At 46.5% G+C, this 24075-nt stretch overlaps 1 protein-coding gene across 2 annotated transcripts; it reads left to right on the top strand.

Moving 5' to 3' along the window:
- The first annotated feature begins 1123 nt into the window (after positions 1 to 1123).
- LOC119432821 (lysosomal Pro-X carboxypeptidase) lies at positions 1124 to 24075 on the top strand. 2 transcript variants are annotated; one of them, XM_049658748.1, is made up of 9 exons: positions 1124 to 1331; positions 4961 to 5086; positions 8654 to 8794; positions 9384 to 9485; positions 17100 to 17257; positions 19015 to 19175; positions 19622 to 19774; positions 21494 to 21680; positions 23754 to 24075. In XM_049658748.1, exons 3-9 carry the CDS (start codon positions 8700 to 8702, stop codon positions 23897 to 23899), a joined length of 1002 nt encoding a protein of 333 aa, XP_049514705.1. In that variant the 5' UTR covers positions 1124 to 1331; positions 4961 to 5086; positions 8654 to 8699; the 3' UTR covers positions 23900 to 24075. The 2 variants fall into 2 exon arrangements, with proteins under 2 accessions (XP_049514705.1, XP_049514706.1); XM_049658749.1 differs by lacking the exons at positions 1124 to 1331; positions 4961 to 5086 and adding an exon at positions 13009 to 13190 and having other exon boundaries at positions 8684 to 8794.

The following is a 24075-nucleotide window of genomic DNA, read 5'->3' as shown; positions in this document are numbered from 1 at the left end:
CTCCGACGCTCCTCTCCGGATTTCGCAATGAATCTCGAGAAAGAAATTGCAGCAGCACCAACGAGGCAACGCGCAGAGCTGCTGCCGACGCCGCCCGAGTTTCTCCGTGTCCCCGCGTTCGCGCCGAACGCTCGCGGTGTCCGTGAATGCAGCAGGCGCCTCTGGCGTCGGCTCGGCAGGTTTCGACCAGCCACAGCTTGGCCGTGACGTCACCGGGGAGATAAAACTTAGAGCCGCCACGACGGCGGCAGAACTCTCGTTGACTCTGTGGCGAGTACATATACCTTGACATGGGACGGGAAACCATCTCCCGCTCAAGCTAACCATCTCCCCGCTGCTTCGCATCCACACATGGTTCCCTTTAGCGGGAGATGGAGTAATTTTTTTTCTACATCCGGACGCGACCATCGAAGAGTGAGTCCTTAACAGCTTCGGCTGTAAAATTTTGCAGAGCACCGAAGAGGATTGTCAGACGAATAGCTTATGCGGAGCACAGAAAACAAATGGGCACGTTATCAATGCTTCCGAAGTATACTGCTGACGTCGGTAACGGTGTTCGATGATGGCGGCACAATATATTGTCGATATGCTTGGGTAGACAGCTTCGCAGAGTGACAACAATGACAGCATCGTCAGCGTGACACCGATAGCGTGGCCTCTGAGATTGCGCACTCAAGAAACGTGCTAGCGGGCGCAATCTCGGAGGCAATGACGGTAGTGTCACGACGGTGGAGAAGGTAACGGCATAACAACGACAGCAGCATGATGGCTTGACGACAACGGGATGACGAGGGCGTGAAAAAGAGTCAAAATCTATGAGATACCGTTTACCTAAACGCTTTGCTTTACCTTAATTATTAGTACTTTGCAATTTCATACAAGTTCGACTTGCTTATGGAAGGCTGACAGATGTATTACGCATTATTTTCTTTAACTTGTGATCGGTTTGTTTCGTATTTTCCTTTTTATGTCCTTTAAATTACCACCCTGGTTTTGGCCTATCCCCCACACTTCTTTGGTATCATTTTTGAAAGATTATTCACGATAGTCATCAACCATGGATTATTTATTCTGGACATTACTGTCAGCAGCGGCACCAAACTGTTGCCATCATCATCACGAGTGAAAAACAGGGGAACCATCGCACAGAGCTGATCGGACGCATGGTTCTCTGCGAACCGGGCGCGTCGGCCCCATAGGCCGACCAGGCCAAAGTATGGCCTTTCCGAAACGCCGCGGTCAAGTACATTTGACATGACGCGTCCCTACATCTTCCTGGAAGCTTCGACGACGCGCGGCATTTCCTGAGCAAGCCGGCGTTGGCGCGTACAGTAAGTTGGCGTCCTGTACCTTCATGATGTTTCATTTCGCTGGGTGAAGAGGAACTGCTTTAAGACGCGTGACGCGAGAGCGTTAGCCTTAATTAAAAAAAAGCACTTAGATGATATTTCTAGCATTTCATAGATATAAATAATCTTCCCACGAGATGTATATGTGGTGGACTCATGATGTAGAAGGTGGTCACGTGGAAGCAGGAATTCGTGACGTTTCGGCACTCGCTCCGGCTCGCAGGGTCGTCTGGTACGCTGCTACATCGGGCCATGCCATGGGTAAGCAGCACTGCAGACGACCCTAGCGAGCCCGATACAACATCACATTGGGTGTGCGCCAATTCAAATCTGGTCTGCGTTGAAGCCAGCCTGAGATGCCTAAGAAGCCAGCTACCCGCCGAGGTGGCTCAATAGCTATGACGTTCTGCTGCCGAACAGCACGGGGTCACGGGTTCGATTGCCTGCCGTTGTGGCCGCATTCCGGTGGGTGCCAAATGCAAAAGAGGCTCGGGTATACCTAGCTTAGGTGCCCGTTAAAGAACCAGAGGTAATCAAAATTAATCCAGGAGCCAACCGCAACGGCGCCCTTCATAACCCGCTGGGCAGTTTCAGGGCTTTAAACCCTACAACTTAAGTAGGACAGCTTCGAGCTCGTACATTTAAACGCATTCGTAACGCGTTTCTACGACTTGACGCCATCTCGTGACGACAAAAAAAAATAAATAAAAGAAGATATTATAAAAAGAAAATGCTTATGTTCTACGCTTTGGTTGTGCAAACTCTCGAAAAACAGAATGTGGCTTACTTTAATTACTAAGCAAAACTGATGACCCGTTCTTGTGCTCCAGGCGAGCTCTCCACCGACCTTTCAGGCAGCCTACTCGGCCGTCATCTTGCTGGTACAGCGAAATAGCTTGCATCGTTTCTAAGTTTGGTGCTGTCTTCGCGAAGCTGCCTTTTTAACAGCGGAGCTGTTTAAGCCGGCTGTAATGTGTGCCGCCTGCCACTTCGTTGCCTAGCTACCACCTCGCGGAGCGGCATGTGCTTCACCTCCTTTCCGTGCCGTGCACACGTTGCCTTGACATGGGACGTTAAGGAGAGGGAAGGAGAGCATGCGTGCGTCGCGCGCTATGCTCGGGAGAGAGAAAGAGAAAATGAGAGCGAGAGACAGAGCGAGAGAGAGAGAGAAACAAATTGTAGCAGCACCAACGAGACAATGCACAGAGGTGCTGTCGACGCCATCCGCGCTTCACCGTTTGCCCGCATTAGCGCCGAACGCTCGCGGTGTCCGTGACTGCAGCAGGCGCCTCTGGAGGTGGCTCGGCTGAGCTCCAACCAGCTGCGCGCTACTGCGCATGCGCCGTGACGTCATCCCGGCGTGTCGTCTGCTGCGCGCCGCCCGTACACTTTGCATAGCTTTCGCCCCACTTCCTCTACGTGTGCTCGGACTGCAAGTGCTTCGCGAGGCGTTCCCCGATGACACGGACCCCGAGGAAATGCTCCTGCTCTCACCTTGTTCTCGCGTTGCTCATCGTCTTGAATTTCCATATCCCGCATTATCCGTGTTTTTATACACTTCGTATAACTTAGCATCACGTCGTATAGTCAGGACCAGATAGGAAACGTTCAGCTCCGCTGTGTCTTTAGCCTTGCGCCACTAGTGCAAGCTACCCCGAATTTTTTTTGGCTCCGTTAAAATAAGAATGAGAGTTCAGATGACCGCTGTCCGCTTAGCTGTCTATTTAGCCGTCTACACATAGAGCATTGCAACACACTCACGGGCCACTGTGCTAGAGAAGAGAGCAAGTAGCGAACGAGCACAGAACCAATAAAACATCTTTTTTTTTCGTTGAGTAATTGTCATTTCTGCTCAGTCATGGTCATGACTATGGCTTCTACCACCATCCTTTAGTGTTTTGTTCACTTAGTACCCACGTCCGAACCCATTTCAGCTGTTTTTGAGTGTTAATCTTTTTTGGCTGAGTCATTATCATTTTAGGCGGCTGTTTCATGACCTACATGATAAGCATGTCATGACCTATCATTTATGTTCGTCATACACTCTTGTGATACTATGCAAATTTTAGTACTTACCAAGTTAAAAAATTTGGTACCGATCCGGCACAGTGGCCTTGGTAAGCTGGGCGGTAATGCAGTTCCACTCAAGGTGAAAGCTGGGGAAGTGCGAAGCTGTGATTCGCCGGTGTTTTCCTTGTGTTTATCTTGTTTTATCCTGTGTTTATGTTGCATCTAGGAATCCATAATTCGTTTTGACAGCTGTGCTAAGGCACAACTGGTGGGAAACCGCCTCGCACACGGAGCCAAACCGACACGCACATGAAGCCCAACCAACACGCACATGGAGCCAAAGCCTTTGCTGCGCGTGACCACGACGACATGAGATCACATTACAAGATTTTCAGGATTTTTACAAGTTAATGCTAATTATTGCGCCTAATGCTTAATTATTCCTATATTTTACATTATTCTGAATCATGTTAGTTTATTTTGACCCTGTTTTTGCACGTGACCTCTACATGACACGCCGACAGCCCGGGCCACTGAATGCTGCGCACTTAATATATGTTTTTAGTTGGCCGAAGAATGGTTATATATATATACCTCTACCACGTGACCGGCTTCCCACACTTCACACACGCACACTTTTTTCCACTTTGACACTCCTAACGCTAACGCATTAAAACGATGCTCCCAAACAACACAAATGAAGGGGAGAACACCACCGTGGCGAATCGTGTAACTCTATTAGTTTTCCTAATAATGCGGCCGAAAATAAGCAATATTTAGAATTCTGGTTTTATTTTTGCCCAGTTTTGCGGGAAGGTAATAAAGCTGCGAAGCTGTGCTTTAAAACTAATAAAGTTACATGAATGAAATTTTGTGTCCTAAATGGAAAGTCCTTGAACTCTACTTTATCCAAAATTTAGCTTCCTTGAGCATGTAGTTGCCGGGCTGTTTACAACAGAAGATTGCAATATTTGGCAATTTTCAAAAGCAAATTATCCAAAAAGTAAAAATTAAAAAATAATTCGCTACGTCTAGGAACTAGATAAATATGTCCTAAAGCTACAGAGCAAGCCGCAATGCAGTAAGTGCGGTAGTTTCTTCTAAATATGGTCACAACTGAGACACAGTTCGCAAAAACCATGTATCTCATGCTTGTTCTTGAGCATTTATTTCTAAATCACATTAATCAATTTCCTTATATTATATATAGTTGGAATCTACAAGAATTAAGCTTTTTATGGTATATACCACAACTTTACATCCTAAGTAAAAGAGCCGCCACGGTTACTCCAAAAGTATTGAAAACGGGGGGCTCGTGCCGCCGGAGTGGGACCACCGCCTTAAAACGATGCTGCCAAACAACACAAATGAAGGGGAGAACACCACCGTGGCGAATCTATAACATTGATTTATAAATGTAGTTGTGAGTTTATCGGTACAGTGTCATACAGTTTCTCTTTCTTTACTGTCTTTGTTCCACTGGCTAATTTTTTTTCTTGGGACGTCCGATTTAGCCAATCTTCGAATCTTGCAGCCGCCGTTGGTAGCTCATGGTTAAATATTCTAACTTACAATGTCTACCTTCACTTAATTTTTTACAGAAATTCAGCATGGCAACCCCTACGGTGATCAGTCCAGTGGTAAGCTTAGCCTTCCTAGCAATGCTGGCGTCTTCAACCCAAGCTGCCTTGAATCTTTCTCACACGTACCACACCTTCGACGCTCTGGTTAGTATTGCCCTGCTTTCCTGATGTACGAAACTGTCATTGTGAAAGCTTTTGCAGCGAAGCTGTTTTAAGGCCCAACCACAAGGAACAAGTTTCCGACGGATTTCGCCGGGCGGCGTCACACAGAGTCGACCAACTTTCACGCTTTTCTAGCCATTTCGGGCGTCCGCACTGTGATCTGGCATGGGCAGATTTGGGCGTCGAGCGAGCGTCGCTCACCAGTGTCCAATAATTATTGACGATGCCGGCCGACGCCAGAAACCCGTCGGAAACTTGTTCCTTATGATTGGGGCTTTAAGGTGTGCATTGCAACAATTCTGTAGCGTGAGCTACACTGGCCGAGGTTGAGCAGCTTCGCGTGGCTCCTGGAGAGCCATGTTGCGCATGCGGAGCAGCAGTGACGTCACAAGGCGCACAGCTGGCGCGCCGGGCGTTTGCGCTGGGCGTTTGCCAGTGTGGTATAGCCATGGAGAAGGAGAGCGAAGTTGCTGCTCAGCGGCGCAGAAGAGCGGAGAAGCTTAACTCATCGGATCCCGAAGTAGTTGCCTGGCAATTAGCGGCTGAGCGTAGGAAGAATGAACAGAAAAAGGCTAAACGTGCTGCAGAGACACCGGAGCAAAGGGAGGAACGTCTAGCAAAGCGGCGTCGCCAGGAGGCTGAACGACGTGCCCGACCATCTCAGCAGCAGCAACAACAAGACGCCGTCGATGATGTCAAGGCTCGCCGATTGACTGACCTTACGGTGAAACATAGCGAAAGCGCCAGTGCGATTCGGACCTTCGAGACGGACTTCGTAAACAATTCGTTTGGATATGTGTGCGACGTGTGTGAAAGACTGTGGCACATGAAAGACTTGACGCCGGTAAGTAGTGTCATGCGTGAAACGTTGAGTTTAGTGGCGCCACCCGAGTGGGAAGAAACCATGGCGCGGGTTTGTACAACGTGCAAGAACTTTCTCGTTATGCAGAAGATTCCACTCTTTAGCGTTACCAATGCGTATCGTTACCCGCCCATGCCACCAGGTCTACCGGTTCTGAACGATGTGGCCGACTAAGCTCACGTTACGTATATCCTGGCATAGCCGAGCTAAGCGACTGCTAATTTTTTTTTTTTTACAGCGAAGCTGTTTAAGCGGACCCTGTGTCGTCATTGTCGGACTTCGCTAAATAGGGGCCACGTGACCTACCGGGAGTGGAAATGAAGAGCTCAGCAGAGGGAAAGGGGTTGGAGTGACCCCTTTCCCCCTGTGAGAATGCTGTGACAGGGTGCAGATGAAAAGGAGAACGGGGAGGGGCGTTGACGTAAGTCGCGCCGTCCAATACTCGCGTAGGAGGGGGAGAGCGTGAGGCACGCCAACCAATGGTGGTGTAAAAAAAAATCACAGCATATCCACGGGATGAATGATGATGAGTGGGCGAAGCTCCGGAGGGAATCATCGGATCTCCCGCTTAAGGGGACGCTAGCACAAACGCGTTAGAAACGTGCAGTACTCTCTAGTAAGGGGGAGCGGCCACAGCGTCTTACGCAGCCATTTACACATGCCGGAACGTGCACCACGTTTGCCGACGCCATCACATGACTGCTGAGAGAGTATACCCCCCGTATTCATAAACGCTCCTCGACTTGAACTTGACTTGCCACCGCTTTGGGCAGCGCGTTCGAAACGCGTTGAAGGTAAGGCGGAGAGGCCACAGCGTCTTACACCAGCTTCTTACACGGGCCGTAACGCGCTAGCACAAACGCGTTAGAAACGCGCTAGAAACGCGGCATTTCGTTAATGTTGGGTATTTATATTGCCATCGTGGTGCGTGTGTCCATGTCCGCTTCGTGGCGTAGTTGGCTAACGCCGCGCGCTCGGAAGCGGGGGGTCCCTGGTTCGATTCCGCGCTACGGACACAACTTCGGAATTTTTTTTCTCATTTTTCTCAGACTGGTTACACACTACTGGTTACACACTACTACTACGACGACGGGGACGGAACGGGTGCCGCTATAAGGAGCTTCGCCCCTAAAAAGTTGTCGCAGTTTCACCTAAAAGGCGAAGCATCAATTGCGATAGCAAATTTGTAGAGAGCTATACAGAGTAATGATATTAGCTTTATCAGCTGTATAAACCTGGACATGCAGCAGCACCGGCAACACGCACAACTGTTGTCGACGCCGTCGGCGTTTTGCCCGCGTTCGCTCAAAATGCGTGCGGCGTTGGTGACTGTTGCCGGAGCCTCTGATATAAATAGGCACTTGGTGCCGCAGCTAAACGTCGCCTCCCTTCCCTCCCCCTCCCGCCCCCTCCCCCACGGCCTCTCGCGCGTCGGAAGAAGGCATCGTTTGCTCTACATATATGGTGATTGTAAAGGAGGAAAGAGACGCCTACTTCTGCAGCCCTTAAGGGAGCACGGCGCAGAACGCGCGTTTGTTCTCCGCCGTGCGTTCACTCCCCGTGAAAGCGCGCGCCCGTCGCGCCCTTTCACTCGCACATACAGCGTTCGGCGCGCGGCGACGATTTCATCTCCATTGACGTCATACGGAACCTCACGGCGACGGCAGGAATCTGCTTTTGAGTGTCCATATAATTGCTATCGCAATAAAAGTAGGTCAACGGATGAGTGGGGTGTTTAGAGGTGTTCGCGTTAGCGCGGATATGCAGAATGAAGCGTCATTTCCTTCTTTTTGATCCCTCTCTGGTTGTATATGCGGAGCTTTGGTCAAGGACTCAGTCACTCAGCCGTGGTCCCACATGGGAAGGAGAAAACAGTGACTCTTCTTCTTCCATAAAAATCACTACTTCTAAGGACTGTACTCTTGTCTGGGAACGTCGTAGAAAAAGCGTCAGAAACGCGCTAGGAACGCCGTCGCCGGTGAACGCCGACGCGTCCCATCCGCCGCAAGTAGCGCCTTTCACAGTTTCGCTGTTCGACCATCTTCAGAATGGAAGGGATGGTGATATATTTTTTTTTTTTTTGCGGCGGCGGTGAAGACCGACGGCGACTTGTGGTGGCGTGCCCAGTATAGTATATTCACTATCAGATGAGGATAGCCAGGAACACAGCCTTCGTCGGAGTGCCGAAGTGGCCGTATATATGTATATGACCGGGGCATTGGTTAGAGGGCGTTGCTGGACGCTGGCAACGGTGATGAGCTAAGAACAGCCACCAACAAAGCTCTACCTGCAGGCTGTCGTAACTGGCGGCAAGACTCCGGCTTCGGCAGAGCGGCCATAGAATGCAGGAACAAGCGTCTGATTAGTGCCACCTTGGTTGAGGCACTGGTCTGGTATAACAGAGGGTATAAATGTGGTAAGCCCGGATATAGCGAAGGAATTGAATCGCATATAGGAATCGTTTTCAAAGTCTTGGGTAGGTTTCCGGCAGAGACAAAACAAACATCTAGGAATTCTAAAAGGTGTTAGAACTCCCTCGTACAGCTTCGCTGTCTAATGCATGCGTTACTCGGATTGGGATGCATCTTCGAAGTGTTTCTTATCTTTCTTTTTCCGAAAGTATGCATAGGAAACAGATCAGGACACTAAAACGTTTTCTTTCTCTCCTTTTTCTTTCTCTCCACAAGATCGACCATTTCACGTACAGCAGAAACTCTACGTTTCCTTTAAGATATGCGATGGCTGACCAGTACTGGAATCGAAAGGGTGGGCCCATATTCATTTACACCACCAACGAAGGCTCCATCGAAGACCACATTTCAAGCACCGTAAGCGAGCTATTCTTTTATTTGGTGTTCTCCTGTAGACCATGTGAGTTATACCGTTGTCGCACGGTGCATTTACGATCGCTGTCGAGCCTGACCTGGCGCGTTTGCGAACACACCATTCGACCGCTTGAGGTGCTCTAACACAGTGCAGTTGACAGAACTGCGATTTCAGTTTTTTTTTACTTTTTTGCACAAACTTACAGATTCGTTAACTTCTTGCTGCTCTTCTTTATAAAGCTTATAAGTTTTCGACAATTTTTTAAAACAATTTTAGGCCGAACATCAATATTATGCTTCCTATAGTCGGCAGAGTTTAGTCTTTTTTTCCTGAGTGTAACAAATTTTATTCAAATCGGTTCAGCGGTTCTCTACACCATTTTTAAATTTCATTTTATTACTTTAACTGTAATAAAAGCGGTATTACAGAAGGGGTGGGTACATACGTTATATAAATACGTTAGCAATGTCTCCATAAGCGATATTTCTCTATTTACTTATTTTAGTATCTGCTTTACCTATACTGGCATTACAACAAGGTATATACATTCCAAAGCGAGAGACGGCTAATTTTTCGTCTTTTTTATTCCAGGGACTTATGTGGGAGTGGGCCCGAGACTTCAAAGCGCTGCTGGTGTTCCCAGAGCACCGTTACTACGGCAGGTCGTTGCCTTTTGGAAAAGACTCATTCAAGGTGAGTTGAACAACTACCCGACTTAAGCTATTTCGAGCTGCACACCCTAAAAGCAAAGAGCTTCTGGCTATTCCTTTATCTGGACTGGGTGCGTGACTCGCAATTAAATACACCTTTTTACAGCGAAGCTCTATGTAACTAACTAACTGTCGACAGACTGTTCAACCAGTGTGGGTTCCTTACAGCCCTACCAGATCGCGCTCGCCTCCGTGCATCCGCGGCAGCGGCGGTTCCGGCCGTGTGGGGGAAAGAAAAAAAAGAACCAGAAAGCTCGCCTTTGCGCATAGCGTTCACCGCAATCGTCTAGCGTCTAGCCGCAAGAACCCGCGCCTAGCAACTAATTTCATTTGTGTTGTGATGGCGCTATGGAAAGGCCACGCATAGTTAGGATTCACTAAGAGCAGCGTGAACACGATGAGGGGCGATTGGAACAGCAATGACAATATGCACAACGGCGTCGTGGTGAGGTTCGGCAGCACCCAGTTCAAGTCTACGTCACATTGGTCTATCGGATCAGGTGATATCGCCGCTTCGCTGGCCAACCACCTTCACAGCATGGATTGAAGCCCAGTTTTCTTTTAAATTTGAGTAACGCACTCCAGGCTGAAGGCATTACGGAGGGGAGTAGTTTCATTTTGCTGAATATATTACATTAGTTGTTACAATTTTGCAGCAACGGTATATGCAAAAGTATATTCCTCGGCATAGAATGTTATTTAGAGCGAAAGGAAACAAACTGACGGTTGCTTATGGTAACTGTGGATCCGGGAAGGCAGTACCAGTCGAACGATGCTTCCGGAATACGAATTTCATTGCAAAATTTGTTTACACGCTGCATAAAACCAACCTTTTTTATACGTTCAATTGTGAGACGGTGAAGTAGTAAGACTATAGTATGCCCATTGCAGAGCTCGGTGCGGTGATTCGTGGCTGAAAGGTAGCGCATTCGGTCCTACCTGACGCCAAAGCATAATAGCTTTTTACACGCGTAGTTTTGCACATGGGAGTTTCGCGGTATAAGTACGAATGGGCGGACGTAGCAAGAGTTGGAACATCCTATAATAGGCATATACTGTGTAGCGTCTGTCATACTTAACGTGAACACGACTTAAATACTTATCCTGCGGAGAGGACTTAAGGTCGTTGCGTATTCATTAAGCGAAATGCAACTTGCTTTCAAAGCCATTCGTGGTTTGCGCCTAGCGGTACGAGTTTGTTAAGGTTAAGCCGCTAGAAATGTGACTTCGTTGTATTGCCTAAGCCTTACAGGGCTGCACTACAGCGGAGAAAGACAGAACAAACAAGCAAACAAACCCATGACATAAGGGCACACTGACAAACCCTGAACTTACATTTTTTTAGAAGTCGAACATATGTTTTACATGTCTTATTTAGTGTCGTGATACTCGAAAGGACAAATCGAGACTAAATTAAAACTTGATCGCCAGGAAAGAGAACCCAAAACCACGAAAAAGAAATAGATAATCTAGACAGTTGTGACATGTCCAGTTTCCATACAGAATGCATGGAAACTGGACCCGCATGCAGAATCAATTAGCAGAGAGGTATACACCTTACTGAAGAAAAAGAAAATTCAGTAAGAGCGATGAATGCCATGGGTACGGCGGTGCTTGTCCCACTTGTGCAGTGCTCAAGAATTAAAATGCGAACAGAACTGAACACCTATACAAACGCCTTTTACCCACCGTGGTTGCTTAGGGGCTATGCTGTTGGGCTGCTAAGCACGAGGTCGCGGGATCGAATCCCGGCCACGGCGGCCGCATTTCGATTGGGGCGAAATGTGAAAACACCCGTGTGCTTAGATTTAGGTGCACGTTAACGAACCCCAGGTGGTCCAAATTTTCCGGAGCCCCCACTACGGCGTGCCTCATAATCAAAACAAAAGCCCAAGCGCAGCTCTGAAGCATTTATGTAAACAGCACAGGAGCAGACTTTCTCATTCTTAAAGTCCCAATTAGCCTGCATGCGCGGTTCTAATCATGACTGAAACCGAAAAATACTGGTTCGGTTATTTTTACGTTTATCAAAATTTCTGAAGATCGGGTCACGTCGCGGTAACCAGAACAATACTCCACTCAAACAGAAATAAATCGGTGCCAGGGGAACTTTGAACCAGTAACCAGAACAATGATAACCAGATCTTCAAAAAAGGCAAATCAAGATCAATCAATTGTCTCGTGTTGCGCACTAACCGCAACTGAAAACAAGTCGTTGTGCCGGGTTGAGTCCCTGGTTAAAATTACTACTGCGTTTTTCAATGATAAATCTACGCGAAGAGCAAAACATTAAGAAGCAGTCGATTTACATTTAGACGGCTTGTTCAGGTCTTTTGATGTGCGCACACCATACCTCTCGTTGACGGCAGCCAAGGACCTCTCAAAAAGGTTAAGCTCATCGTCTGCCTTCAGGTAGCCATGGGAGTATCCGTCTTCATGGGCCGATATTTTGTAGCGATGCCTTATGGCTTATTCTATACTAGTCATCATCCACCGCTCACGGCCGGTTGATCCCGTTGATAACGCGAGCGGACTGTCGCTCTGACCACTGACAAAGAGCGATTAGCGCGAAAAGGCATTATCCCCGGAAAGGCATCGGCATCGCTGCAAAATACCGACCATGATGATGTAACCCTTGGAGGTACTTTTCGATCACCTTCTGTCGGTCAGGAGGCTCACTCATCGTTGCATTCCGCGCTTTCACAAGCGAGACAAAACAACGCACGCAGCGAATATGATACGCACGCCAACTTCTCGCTCACGTGGAATGAGCTGATCCGAACTGAGGCGCCGCACACCGACCGCGCCACCAAACAGAGAGGAAAAAAAGAAAATGGTTCTACGTCATCGAGGCGAGGCCACGTCATCGAGGCGAGGCCCCGCCTCTGCACGGATTTATTGTGAAAACAGTCGCACCCAGCTAGGTCGATCACCAGCTCCGCTGTTTACTCCAGCCTTGCACCACTAGTGCAAGCTGCCCACGTTCTTTTTTTAATGGGAATAGACTTTAGCTTATTTCAGTCACTTTGCGTCTGTTTGTCTAGCCTCTTTACGCCACCCCCTACAATGAAAAAAAAAATCCCGTAATATTTTAACAACTATGAACACAGTCCACCTCGCGTCAGACGGGTTCCTCAAGCACAGCTGCCCGACACTTTTGCGCTGCACCAATGATGCTTGTGTGCTACAGAGGATTACTACTCAGCGTTAGCACGTATGGGCGCGCCACGCATCTCAAAGGCCACGCCAAATTCAGGTTACTTCGACTTCGCAGACGCGCCCCACGAGGGCGCAGCACGCCTAGAGGGAAGCGCGAAAGAGGAACCTGGCTGTAGTAGACGGCTCAGATATGATGTTTTTCAGTGGTGGCAATAAGACCTGTTTTTATTTCAGCTATTTACATTGAATTAACAGGTTTTCTTTTGAAAGATTAATTTTTCCAGTTCGCAACAGGGACGGTCCCTAGCTGCCGGCTGCAATCATTCTTTTCTTCTAACTTCACTTAGGCCGCCGAGATGACTGCGTATTTGACCACGGAACAGGCTCTGGCCGATTACGTCGACCTGGTCATGTGGCTCAAGAAAAACATCAAGGGAGCGGGAAACAGCCGGGTGGCCGCTTTCGGCGGTCATCACGCAGCCATGTTGGCCACCTGGTTCCGGATAAAGTACCCGCACACTGTCTCGGCGTGGGTATATTTATACACTCACGTCGGAGCTTTTGGTAAAGCAATTGCGGCGAAGATTAGGTTCTGGTCACAAAACGTAACACACCTTGTGTTCATTACTGTTTTGTTCCAGGGCCGGGGAAAAAGTAAATTACACAGTCATTTCCAAAGACGCGTGGGCAGCGCCACTATGAAAGGGAAAACCATATATATATATATATATATATATATATATATATATATATATATATACAAAACCTACTGCTGAAGTAGGAGTTTGTCCATACGTGCTTAGCAGTACTAGCGTGTTCAACCAATTTTAATGCAGGGTCGGTAATTTAGTGTGAGGATTAGTAAATGTAACCACTTGTTATAGTCACAGTATCGACAACTTTGCCTTTTTGGAGTCCTAGCAACCTTTTAGCGACTTTTATAGTGACGTAAATAGCCAGTAAACTGCCTTGTTAAAATGTTCGGGCTAGAGATACTTGGGCTAGATTCAACGGGGCGCGTCCATTTTATTCCTAGAGGGATAGAGGCGCCTTCGTTTGACGCTACTTGGGAAGACATACCGAAGAGATTATTACTAATCCACGTGGGTGCATCACAACTGGTTATATAGAGAAGGCACCACCTTCACGTATGTGGCTGTTTTAGATAATCAGGGGGTCGTTTCCCTTTTTCATATTAAGACCACTGACTCACCACCAGCAGAAGGTAGTTTGGTTTAAACAAAATAAAAGAAATATGTTAGGAACAATTAGAACATACAAATGAGAAAATTTTGAGCAAGTCATCATACTCATAATCATGACTGCACGCCTTTTTCGCCAGAAAAATGGAATGTTTTGGAACGCCGACTTGGTAACCTTATCCCAAAAAGTTAGCAACACTGGTCTGACGCGGTACTATAAGAAAAAAAAAAAAAGCTTGTTGCATGACAAAAAATACAAAAAAGAAAAAGCAAAAGCAAAACTACGTTGACGAAGGGAAACACAGACGAATGGTGCGCCTTCGTCTTGGTCAGTGTCTTCTGCGTTTCAAAAAGCTTCTATAACAGCGAAGAAAGTCGCGCTGATAAAGCTACGCTTGCTCACAAGGTATTTTTTTCATATGAATGCAAAAATGATGGATAATTAACAATCTGTGAGGCCAATCGTGCGGTATCGTTCATATTGGCCCCTCCGTGCACAATACATGGATGCAGCAAGGAGCAGTAAGACAGGCGCCTCTCTACATACTCCTACTCCTTTGGTGCCAGTATAACGCCATAGCGTTAAGGGCCCCGTGTCGCAGAAAATCCGGCGTCGGCGCCGGTGGCAGCGTAGTTATCGGCGTCCGTGGCGGAGAAAGTCATCCCGAACCACCCCGACCGCACAGGCCTTCCGCGTGGCGCAAAGTAGCCGAAGGAAAAAAAACCACCCTGAACCACCCCGACCGCGCAGGCCCTCCACGTGGCGCAAGGTGTTAGTGAACAAAAATTATTTCTCACAGTGAAATCCGTCAGAAAAATAGCAAAGTATGACTTAACCACAATCTACAGACGTGGTGGCGTCGGGTTCTAATTTGAATGCACCAGAAAACAAAATTCTGTTACGAGGAAACTCAAACACAAACCCCTTTTCAGCATTTCTACCATAGCAACAGCGGTGCGCTCGGGTAGTTTACTTGCGAAAATCCTGTCCAGATGGCGCTCGTATCCTCGGCAGGTAAAATTGTGACTTCGCCTGCCTAATGCGTATTGGACACGCGCGCGTCGGGGCAAAAGCAAACAATTAATCAAATAATAAAAAGGCGCAGTTTCACCCGAATGGCAAAGCATCAATTGCGATAGCAAATTAGTAGAGAGCTATACGGAGTAAGGATAGTAGTTTTATCGGCTGTATAAACTTGAACACATTCGCTTACTAACTGAATTAACAAGCATGGTGTCAGCGCGCACAGGCAAACATGAATAGATCCTACTCGACGACCACAGACAACCGCTGTGAAAACGCTGGTGGGAGCAAGCGCAGCAGCAGCAGCGAGCGAATGTTCGTGCAGTATATCGCTTCAACGGAAGGTAAGCGGTGAACGCAAAGCGCATACAAAGCTATGAGCCGTCTGCAGATCACTTTCAAGATACGGTGCGGGCGACCGCCGCAGCCAGGCAAAGTACGACTACGCACTTGCGAGGAGAGTAGAAGCCGCCTCTCCTCCCTCCCGCGCTGCCTTTCCGCTTTCCTCCGTTCGCATGCCAGTTCCCCTTGCGCCGTTGATGCCGCAGCACAACGTCACCCCCTCCCTCCCATCCTCCCACGGCCTTTCGCGCGACGGTCGCGTTTGCTCTCCGCCGTGCGTTCACGCGCTTTCACTCGCACAAACAGCATACGGCGCGCGGGGACGATATAATCGCCCTTAGACTTTATACAGAACCTCACGGCGACGACAACAGCGACGGCAGAAATCCGCTTGAGGTGTGCATATAATTGCTATCGCAATAAAAAGGTCCTAGGGCCTTCACATTTTAATATAAGATGACTTATATTGCCCCCTAAAAGAACGTCTTCCCAGCAATGCATTTGTGTGTAAAAGTGAAGCCGACTTTAAGGAGATTGGTGTAAGCTTGGTCTTTGTAAGCTGGCTTTCCCTTATTCTGTGTTGCAGTGAAGCCTACTAAATAAATGCGATCCGAATGGGGCCCGATAACGCTATCGCGTTCCACTCTTAAAGGCGAAGCTTAAGCGTCCTCCAATGTTTGTGTTCCAACTGCCTCTAGATAACGAGCTCGTGCCGACTACGCCGTGTAGTACGGAGCCCAATGCCCTCCGGAGATTCTAAACTTTGAAGGGCGAAATGCGAAAACACCCGTGTACTTAGATTTAGGTGCACGTTAAAGAACCCCAGGTGGCCCAATTTCCGGAGTCCCCCACTACGGCGTGCCTCATAATCAGAAGTGGTTTTGGCACGTAAAACCCCATGATTTAATTTTTTTAAGCGATGCGTTTACCTGGATGATACCGTCTGACACTGCGTATGCGTCAATTCCTTGACAGTATATCTGTCGAAAATACGGAATTATAATAGGTTACGCACACTCGCCAGCATTTATTCAGACATTGTAGACATCGGCTTTTATCTCTTTTCAGACTAAACCAGAAGCGATATGCGAAAATATTGAGCCATAACTTGAAACCAGATGTGTTAAGTGATTTCATCGTAATGTTGCCACAGATGACCGGAAAAAAATTGCTGTTGCTTTGCCTGAGTCTGTGGTATCGCTACCAACAACCGGAAACACCCGTCAAGTACAGTCACCCTTAGAAGTTTACGGATTGTGGTATATGAGAAAACAAAATTTTCCAGCAGTTCGGGGACCATAGGCCGTACCACAATATGTTGTACGCATACTGTATACTACAGTAAAGAATGGAAATCCGAACTCCAAGCTGCGTGATCAAGCTGCAAAATATTCAACTTTTCTCTCGGATCTCTTGGCCGAACTATAGCGGTGGTGTGTACATATACTTCAAATGCTACAATATGACGCAGCAATCTAGGAAGACAAAACAACACTATTCACCGCATTATGTATTCAGTTGAATAAACAAGGTGTTGTATTTTTTAAAAATTGGGCACTTTGTTCACTTATGTGGATATGCATCGCATAAACCTGTGTCATTTTATCTATCCTTTTTTAATTATGTAGCAAACAGGTTGGCAACAGATTATAAGAAGTGTAGTGCCACTGGGCTTTTACAAGGTACGAGGACGGTACATGAAGGCTAATTTGGCAACATCGAAGGCTAAGCGATAGCAATGAATAATCGGCGTACTACGTGCCCTCAAGCGAAGAGTACTCTTGAGTCTGCCCTGTGCAGTTCACGTGATAACAGATAAAAGGACGCAAGAAAATGGATAGGTCAACCACCATTCTTCTTCGTCATGCAGAGCCCTGGCGAGCAGTGCTCCTTTCAAGATGTTCTCGCAAACCACCAAGTGCGACACTTACTACAAAGCAGTAACAGCCATCTACAAGCAGACGTCGAAACTGTGCCCCAACCAGGTCAAGAGATTATGGCCCATTCTCGATGGTCTGGGATCTACAGGTAGTTTTCCCATAACTTGCCCTTTCTCGCATTTAAGCTATGCAATAGAAAACGTGCGCACTATTTTGCTGTGAGCTTCGTATAATTTATCTGAAATCAATCAATCAACCAATTAATCTTTAAAATGAAGTAAAAGAAAGAGGCAGTTCAGCGAACGCAGTCCACGTGCTTCTATCTGGGCTGTTCACGTAGCTTTCTTTTTTCTGTCGTAGTATTAAAAAAAAGAAAAAAAAAGAAAACGTCTGCCCAAACTATTTGGCTGGGTTTTATCGCAGAAAGGAGTTACGACGTACTCTAATCGAATTCATTGATTTCTTAACCTATTGTGGCCACCTCTTGTGTCAATATTTGGTGATTTATCCCAACTCGTGCTGCCAAATGATAAGCTTCCATGGTTTGCTCAGAACAAGCATAGCGACCCGCCTGAATCGGCTACGGCGTTGTACTGCTAAGCACGAGGTCGCGGGTTCGATTACCGGTCGTGGCGGCCGCATGTGAATAGGGTCGAAATGCGAGAACGCTCGGGCACCATGCATCGGGCGCCCGTTATAGAACACGATGTGGTCAAAAATATTCCCAAGTCACCCCCCCCCCCCCCCCCTGCTAATGGCGTGCCTCATAATAAGATTGTGGTGCTGGAACATAAAAGCACAGAATTTAATTTTGACTTTACAGGCCTAGTGATTGCCGCTGGTTCAAATTCAGAGTGTACCTTTCACCAATTACGAAGTTTTCTTCACAAGAAAGCCGTATTGTTTTTCTTTAGCATGAGCTAAAGTCATTTGGAATAAATGTTCGTTTTCATGACGACACAATTTATACCGCACAGTCGCGTTTACTTGCAAGGCCCTGGGGGACAGCCAGAGACCAGCCTTGCCGATGTAAATCTTTCTTTGGCTTTTACCACGCTTTCCACCGGCGAGATATATCTCGCTGGTGCAAGCGTGTGGCAGAACTTTTATTGCCATTTACTCTGGCGTTCATCATTACAGAGAAGTTATCTAAAAGAGGACAGATGATGTGCACCAAGGGGCCCCTTTGAGAGAACCTTTATCGCAATTTGCGTAGTGGTAGTTAATTCGTAATATATTGTCACCATTTGGAGATTATCTTGTCCTGAAACAATAATAATAAATATTACTTGAATTTCCGGTCCTAAACACTCTGCGCTCACTGTACTTTCTTGCCAAGAACGCCATGTCACGCAGATACGCTCATGCCATTTGTGACCTCAAAGCACCGGACACGCAGTGTTAAAGAAAGGAAATGAACGCAAGATACATAAATATCGTTTCCTGACAGGATAAGACCCAAAGGGTGCTAATTTTACTAACAGTGTTCCTTTCAATCGCATCAGACTTGATGGGATCTTGATGGGGCCGGAATGCACAAACACTGCTGTGCTTTGATTTAGGCGCACGTTACGAAACACCATGAGATTGAAGTTAATTCGGAGTTTTCTACACGCTATAGGTATTGACAAAAGGCCTGCTGTGTCCCCCCTTGAGACGTACAACTCCGAAAGCTGCTATCTTTCAATGTGTAAACCGTACCGAGATTCCTGATACGCATTGCTCGATCATATTACGTGTATAGGAGGCTAAAGTTCCATCATTTCAAATTATGCGCGACAGAAGTAACTCGTAGAATTGAGATGAGAACAACACCCACACTGGCACCATTGCTTACACAACTCGAGCTTCGCCTAGTAGACGCTGTGCTGTCCTTTTGTCCTTTCCTGCGGTTGCCACTTTCAGACGACGGACGCCACAAACTGGGGCAGAAATTTCATCTTTGTCAGCGCTTGAGCTCCAGCCACTTTCCCGCTTTCCGGAACTGGATTCGTGACAGCCTCATCGGCGTCGCACTGGTTAACTACCCCTATAGGTCGGGTCAGGTGCCTCCTCACCCAGTGAAGGTCAGTACAACCCTAGCCGACTTTGTCGTAAGCATCGTAAGGAGGATTTAGAATGAGGCTGCTCTGTTGGTATTAGAAACAATGGTTCAAGGCAAGCTCAAGGTACTCAAACTATGATATACTCGTATTAGCGCAAAATGCTAGAACAGGCACAAATTATACTCCTTGCAAAAACGTTTTAAACATACACTTAAAATTAATCGCTGATTTTTTGGGGCAACCAGTGATGCATTCTTATAAGTATAACGCCATAGAGTGGATTATCCAAAGGTGCTAATGATAGCAGCTTGTCACTCTTTCGATGAAGGCGCATTAAAAAGCTTCTCAATATTTAGAGACCTTTTACCATGGGTTGCCACTCTACCTTGAATTCTGGCACGTGCCAGAATTTTGTTTCGAAGTGGATGAATTTTGTCGTAAAAAGAAACATTGGATCTTGTTTTCAGGTACTATGCAATCGCCTGAGAAAATCCGAGAGAAACAATAGTCGTTTGATCGACATGGCAGTCGAGGCAATCGGCTTCTTTCGGAACGCCACGGGCAAAGCTGCCTGCTACGCTGTGCCGGCTACTCCAGACAACTCTGCATGGCTTTTTCAGGTATGCTAACCACCATAAATTTATTACCTAAAAGTTAAGGTAAGCATACGTGGCATATGCTACGACTGTCTCCACCTCCTCACCGCAGCATAAACGCCCCTAAAATGTTGGTTTACTTAGCACATTCAGTCAGTTCAGTCAGTCTAGATTCAAACCATAACCCAAACTTAACACTAGAGCAAAGTGTTAAGTCTAGGTCAACGAGCAAAACAGTTCGCTTAATTTTCTTCCTGCTAATGAGATTTCAGCCGCAACTACGTTGGCACTGCCACCTTTCTGCTAGAGCATCTGTGCTATTGGCTTAGGTCTCAGAAATATTTGTTGTAATAATGGGAAACGACTGAAATAGTGCCAGTTGCTTGCCCAAATCTTTCTTTGATTTAGGATTTCAATAACTGCTTTCAGTTAGCCCTGCCTACAAATTCACCAATCTCATCGACTGTATACAGCGCGTCTTTGTGTTGTATAAGACAATAAACTAGAAGGGTCATTTTAGAGCTGCAGGAAGTTGCGTTTCGTAACCGTGTGTCACCTGCCGCTAATCTGTTGCAAAGTTGGACACTTTAAGTGTATCCACCAAGGGAGAGTCGCGTGTACGAGGCGCTTGCGTGTTCCACCTAACAGTGGGCCGGGGTGTATACAGTGCGCTCCACTGTTAAAGGGTACAGTCCAATGTGCGGCTCTAAATCCCTGGAACTCTAACTGCAAGTAACGGCAGTAGATATGTCACAGGTGTGTAGAAAGCTGCCTCTGCGAACAACCACAAGTAATCTGCTGCAAAGCCAGACGATTGACATGTTTTGCATTAAAAGCGCATGTTTTGCATTAAAATTTGCAATTACAGTATTTCTCGACTAAAGTCGATCCTGTTTTCTTAACTATGGGAACATAGGAGACAATGCTTATAATCGTTAAAAGCGAGGTCGATCGATATTTTAATGAAACCAAGCGCCAACCGGCGCAACAGTTCCCGTCAACACCGCAGTATCCGGCCCCTAATTCGGCCGCTGACTAAGCATTCAACGAAGATGACATGCCAAGTTCAGGTTACGGTGCCGTCTGAATATTCCTGGACACTCGACCAATACTGAATATTTGAAGGAATCGAAAATCAAATGCTTTAATCAAGTACGCTGATTCGATACATAAGATGTGATTCATATTTGAAATGTCTGATTATACACACACCTTTTAAATTGGTGAAAGCGAAAAAAAAAAAGACCTACAGCGCACAACTTAGAACACAATCCTATCTATGAACCTGCATAGATAACATTCCCTGCCATGCCTTGTCCCTTTTTTATGTGCTTTCTTTTCTCTTGTCTCACGGCTTTAGGCTTCAAGTTGTTCAAGGACGCATTACGAACTGGTACAAAGCACATGCATTCTAGCCTAGTTTACACGGTCGTTGCTCAATTTCATCGAGTTTACAGAATTCACGATAAGGCCATGAAAACGTTTTTTGGCAGACCTTGCTTCCCTTGACATCGAAGTTTAATCTTGGCGCGTTAGGTCGTTTGTCTTCTCATCCATTCTATTCACGTAACTGGACACCCTGAATCTTTCCTTGACTGCTGTGTCTGAGACCTTGACCTTCCACCTAGAATGTGGTCGCTTCCCCTATGCTTTCACTGGCTTTATTTTTTGGTTTCTTTCATATGTTTTTAACAAAACATTCTTCCAACTCGTCCAATAACTGAGATTCGCTACTCTGCGCAGCAATGCACCGAATTCGCTCTGCCCTTATGCGGGGACGGCATCGTGGACATGTTCTACCCGGCCGAGTGGGACAACGACAAGTTCGACCACAAGTGCCGTCTGCTGTTCGGCGTCAAACCAAAATCGACAGACTCGTCCGGTCAATGGGAGGGGCCAACCTGTGCGGCACGTCGAAAGTTTTCTTCACGTGAGTATACGGCGATAAATTGGTGGCGGCAAAATTTTATTGCGAGACACTATTTCTTGGATCACGGCAAAACATCGTAGATGACGAGACGGGTGAAACAGACAAGACAATGAGTTGCTTTTTTTTGTGCTCGCTTACTGCACCTGATGAAGATTTTGAGATGACCAGGTAGTCGTCTACATAAACACTTTGGATTCTTTTGAACGAGTGTAAGCTAGTCTCGAGAACCCTGTCACATCGCGCCTGCAGCAGGTCACTTAGCACATGAGTCCGGCAAGGTCATATTTAGGCACACGCCTTCTGTCTGGACGAACAAATTTCCTTGGAAGCTCATCAAGGAAGAACGTTAGTAGTTTTCAAAAGCTATCCATGCTCGTTTCACTGGCGTTCTGAAATTTAACGACTCCGGGATCATAAAAGACCTGTACTACTGCTCCGTCCTACGCTGCTCTACTGGAGATGGTCAGCGACAGAGTTGACAAGTCAGCGCATTGTCTAGTCAGTTTCACTCGTCCTGTGGACTGCGCCATTTCGCCATAATGAACATACATCACGCTAGCCCAGCTCAGAATTTTTGTGCATTTCTCTGGAGCTATGTGCTAATGCTAATCTTGAATGACACATTGACAACAGACATGAGGTTGGAATCTCATTCTGCAAGACTGACACTTTGCAAACTAATTCATTTCAAGAACACCTGAGGAGGGGAATTATCTTCCTACGTTCACAACGGATAGAAAGAACTACCAAGGTTTGAAAGAAAACATCAACTGAAGGCACTTAATAGATGATTCTTTATTTGACTGGTGTCATCTGTTTCGAAGTGTGTTCCCTTTTTTTTTTAGCTTACGGTGTCTTCTTGGATTTTATGCCCGTTTTCAGAGCTTCTGCTGTGTTTATCGTCATCTTTTCACGTGACCTTATGTATTTCCCTTCTTGAAGCACTTGTTTCTGCTTCGGCAGTGAGGGTACAGTAAATAAATAAATAAATAAATAAATAAATAAATAAATAAATAAATAAATAAATAAATAAATAAATAAATAAATAAATAAATAAATAAAGTGTCGACCGCAATGCACTGCAATTGATTTTGCTAAGTGACAACAATACCTTACCTTATTTTTATTTACCACCTACCTGACATGTAAAAGTCTACAAAATTAAATCAACTTACAAAATGCTTGTCGCTAAAGTACGCTTCAGGGCGGCCGAATGTTCCCGAAGATAGTATAGAGACTTCACATACACTGTCGTGTGCACATCAAGTAAATACGCAAGCTCAATAAGTTGAGCTCCGGTCATATCCGAATGACGTATATGCCATTCATTCGCAGAGCTGCAGATAGCCTAGACAATATATCATTCAGCAGCACTTCACAGAGATGCAATGATTTTATTTGATGCTGTTACGTATTAATGAAGGTTTAAGCTTGCACTATCCCATTCATCACAGTTTTAGATGGTAAATATATTTGGTAACAATAGAAACGCGCTTCAAATTCCGACATTCACTATAACTTAACTTTTCCTAGTAGATACAACAAATTTCACTCTAATAGATTCAACGGCCGACTGATACGAGGATTTCAACGCTAAATATATTTCCCAGAAAAAGAGAAAACATGTTCACCAAACGCGAACATCTCTTTTTGAAGTTACTCTTTTGTAGAGAATACGCCTCCAGGCGCTTTGCGTTCAAGGGTCCTGCTGATACATTAGCGCTACTGACACCCATACGTTTCCGTATATCATGCCCTCTTTGCATATATTTTATGTTCATAGCACATCTCACACCTCCCACGTAATTACTATAGTCTTAATACATGTATATTTTACGCACTTTACATCTAATGTTTTAAGGCCTCTGTACAACCGTGTTACATCTACCCTTCGAAATTCACAGTTAGTGCACCACTGACAACCCATCACCTTAGCCTTGGCGCTCTTTGGCCATACCTGGCGCTTGCGCCAGTAGCATCCAATAATCAATCAATCATTCATTTTGAAATTGTACATTGCCCACAACATCTCGTCACGATATGGCTGAAAGCACTTGCTTTTTTTTTCGGCAGCAACGGAGATTTGGACCCATGGTCAGCTTACGGAATCGAAGCGCCACCGACTAGGACCACCGACTACCGTGCCATCCGAGGCGGTGCCCACTGCGTCGACCTGCGGTTCGCCAATGACCGCTGGGACCCGCACTCACTCCGGCTGACCAGAAGGGTCGCCAAGAGAGCGTTCCGCCGATGGCTGGCATCCTGAGTCTGAACCGTCATCCCACAACACTAGCAAGATTGTGACGCCCAGATAAAGTCCCTTGCGTCCGTAATAAAGGGAGGCGTACCGAGAAGCAACGGGAAGATTAAATCCTGGTTTTGTAGATTAGGCAGC

Source organism: Dermacentor silvarum, chromosome 11 (assembly GCF_013339745.2).
Source record: "Dermacentor silvarum isolate Dsil-2018 chromosome 11, BIME_Dsil_1.4, whole genome shotgun sequence".
Classification (NCBI taxonomy): Eukaryota; Metazoa; Arthropoda; class Arachnida; order Ixodida; family Ixodidae; genus Dermacentor; species Dermacentor silvarum.
The sequence above is the reverse complement of the archived record's forward strand: the minus strand, read 5'-3'. Positions and strand labels throughout refer to the sequence as shown.

Excerpts from the sequence above, each read along its gene's own strand:
- LOC119432821 (XM_049658749.1), top strand. The coding sequence starts at position 8,705 with ATGGCTGACCAGTACTGGAATCGAAAGGGTGGGCCCATATTCATTTAC. Across the intron at positions 8,795-9,383 it reads AAGACCACATTTCAAGCACC|GGACTTATGTGGGAGTGGGC; the intron begins GTAAGCGAGCTA and ends TTTTTATTCCAG. Across the intron at positions 13,191-17,099 it reads TACCCGCACACTGTCTCGGC|AGCCCTGGCGAGCAGTGCTC; the intron begins GTGGGTATATTT and ends TTCGTCATGCAG.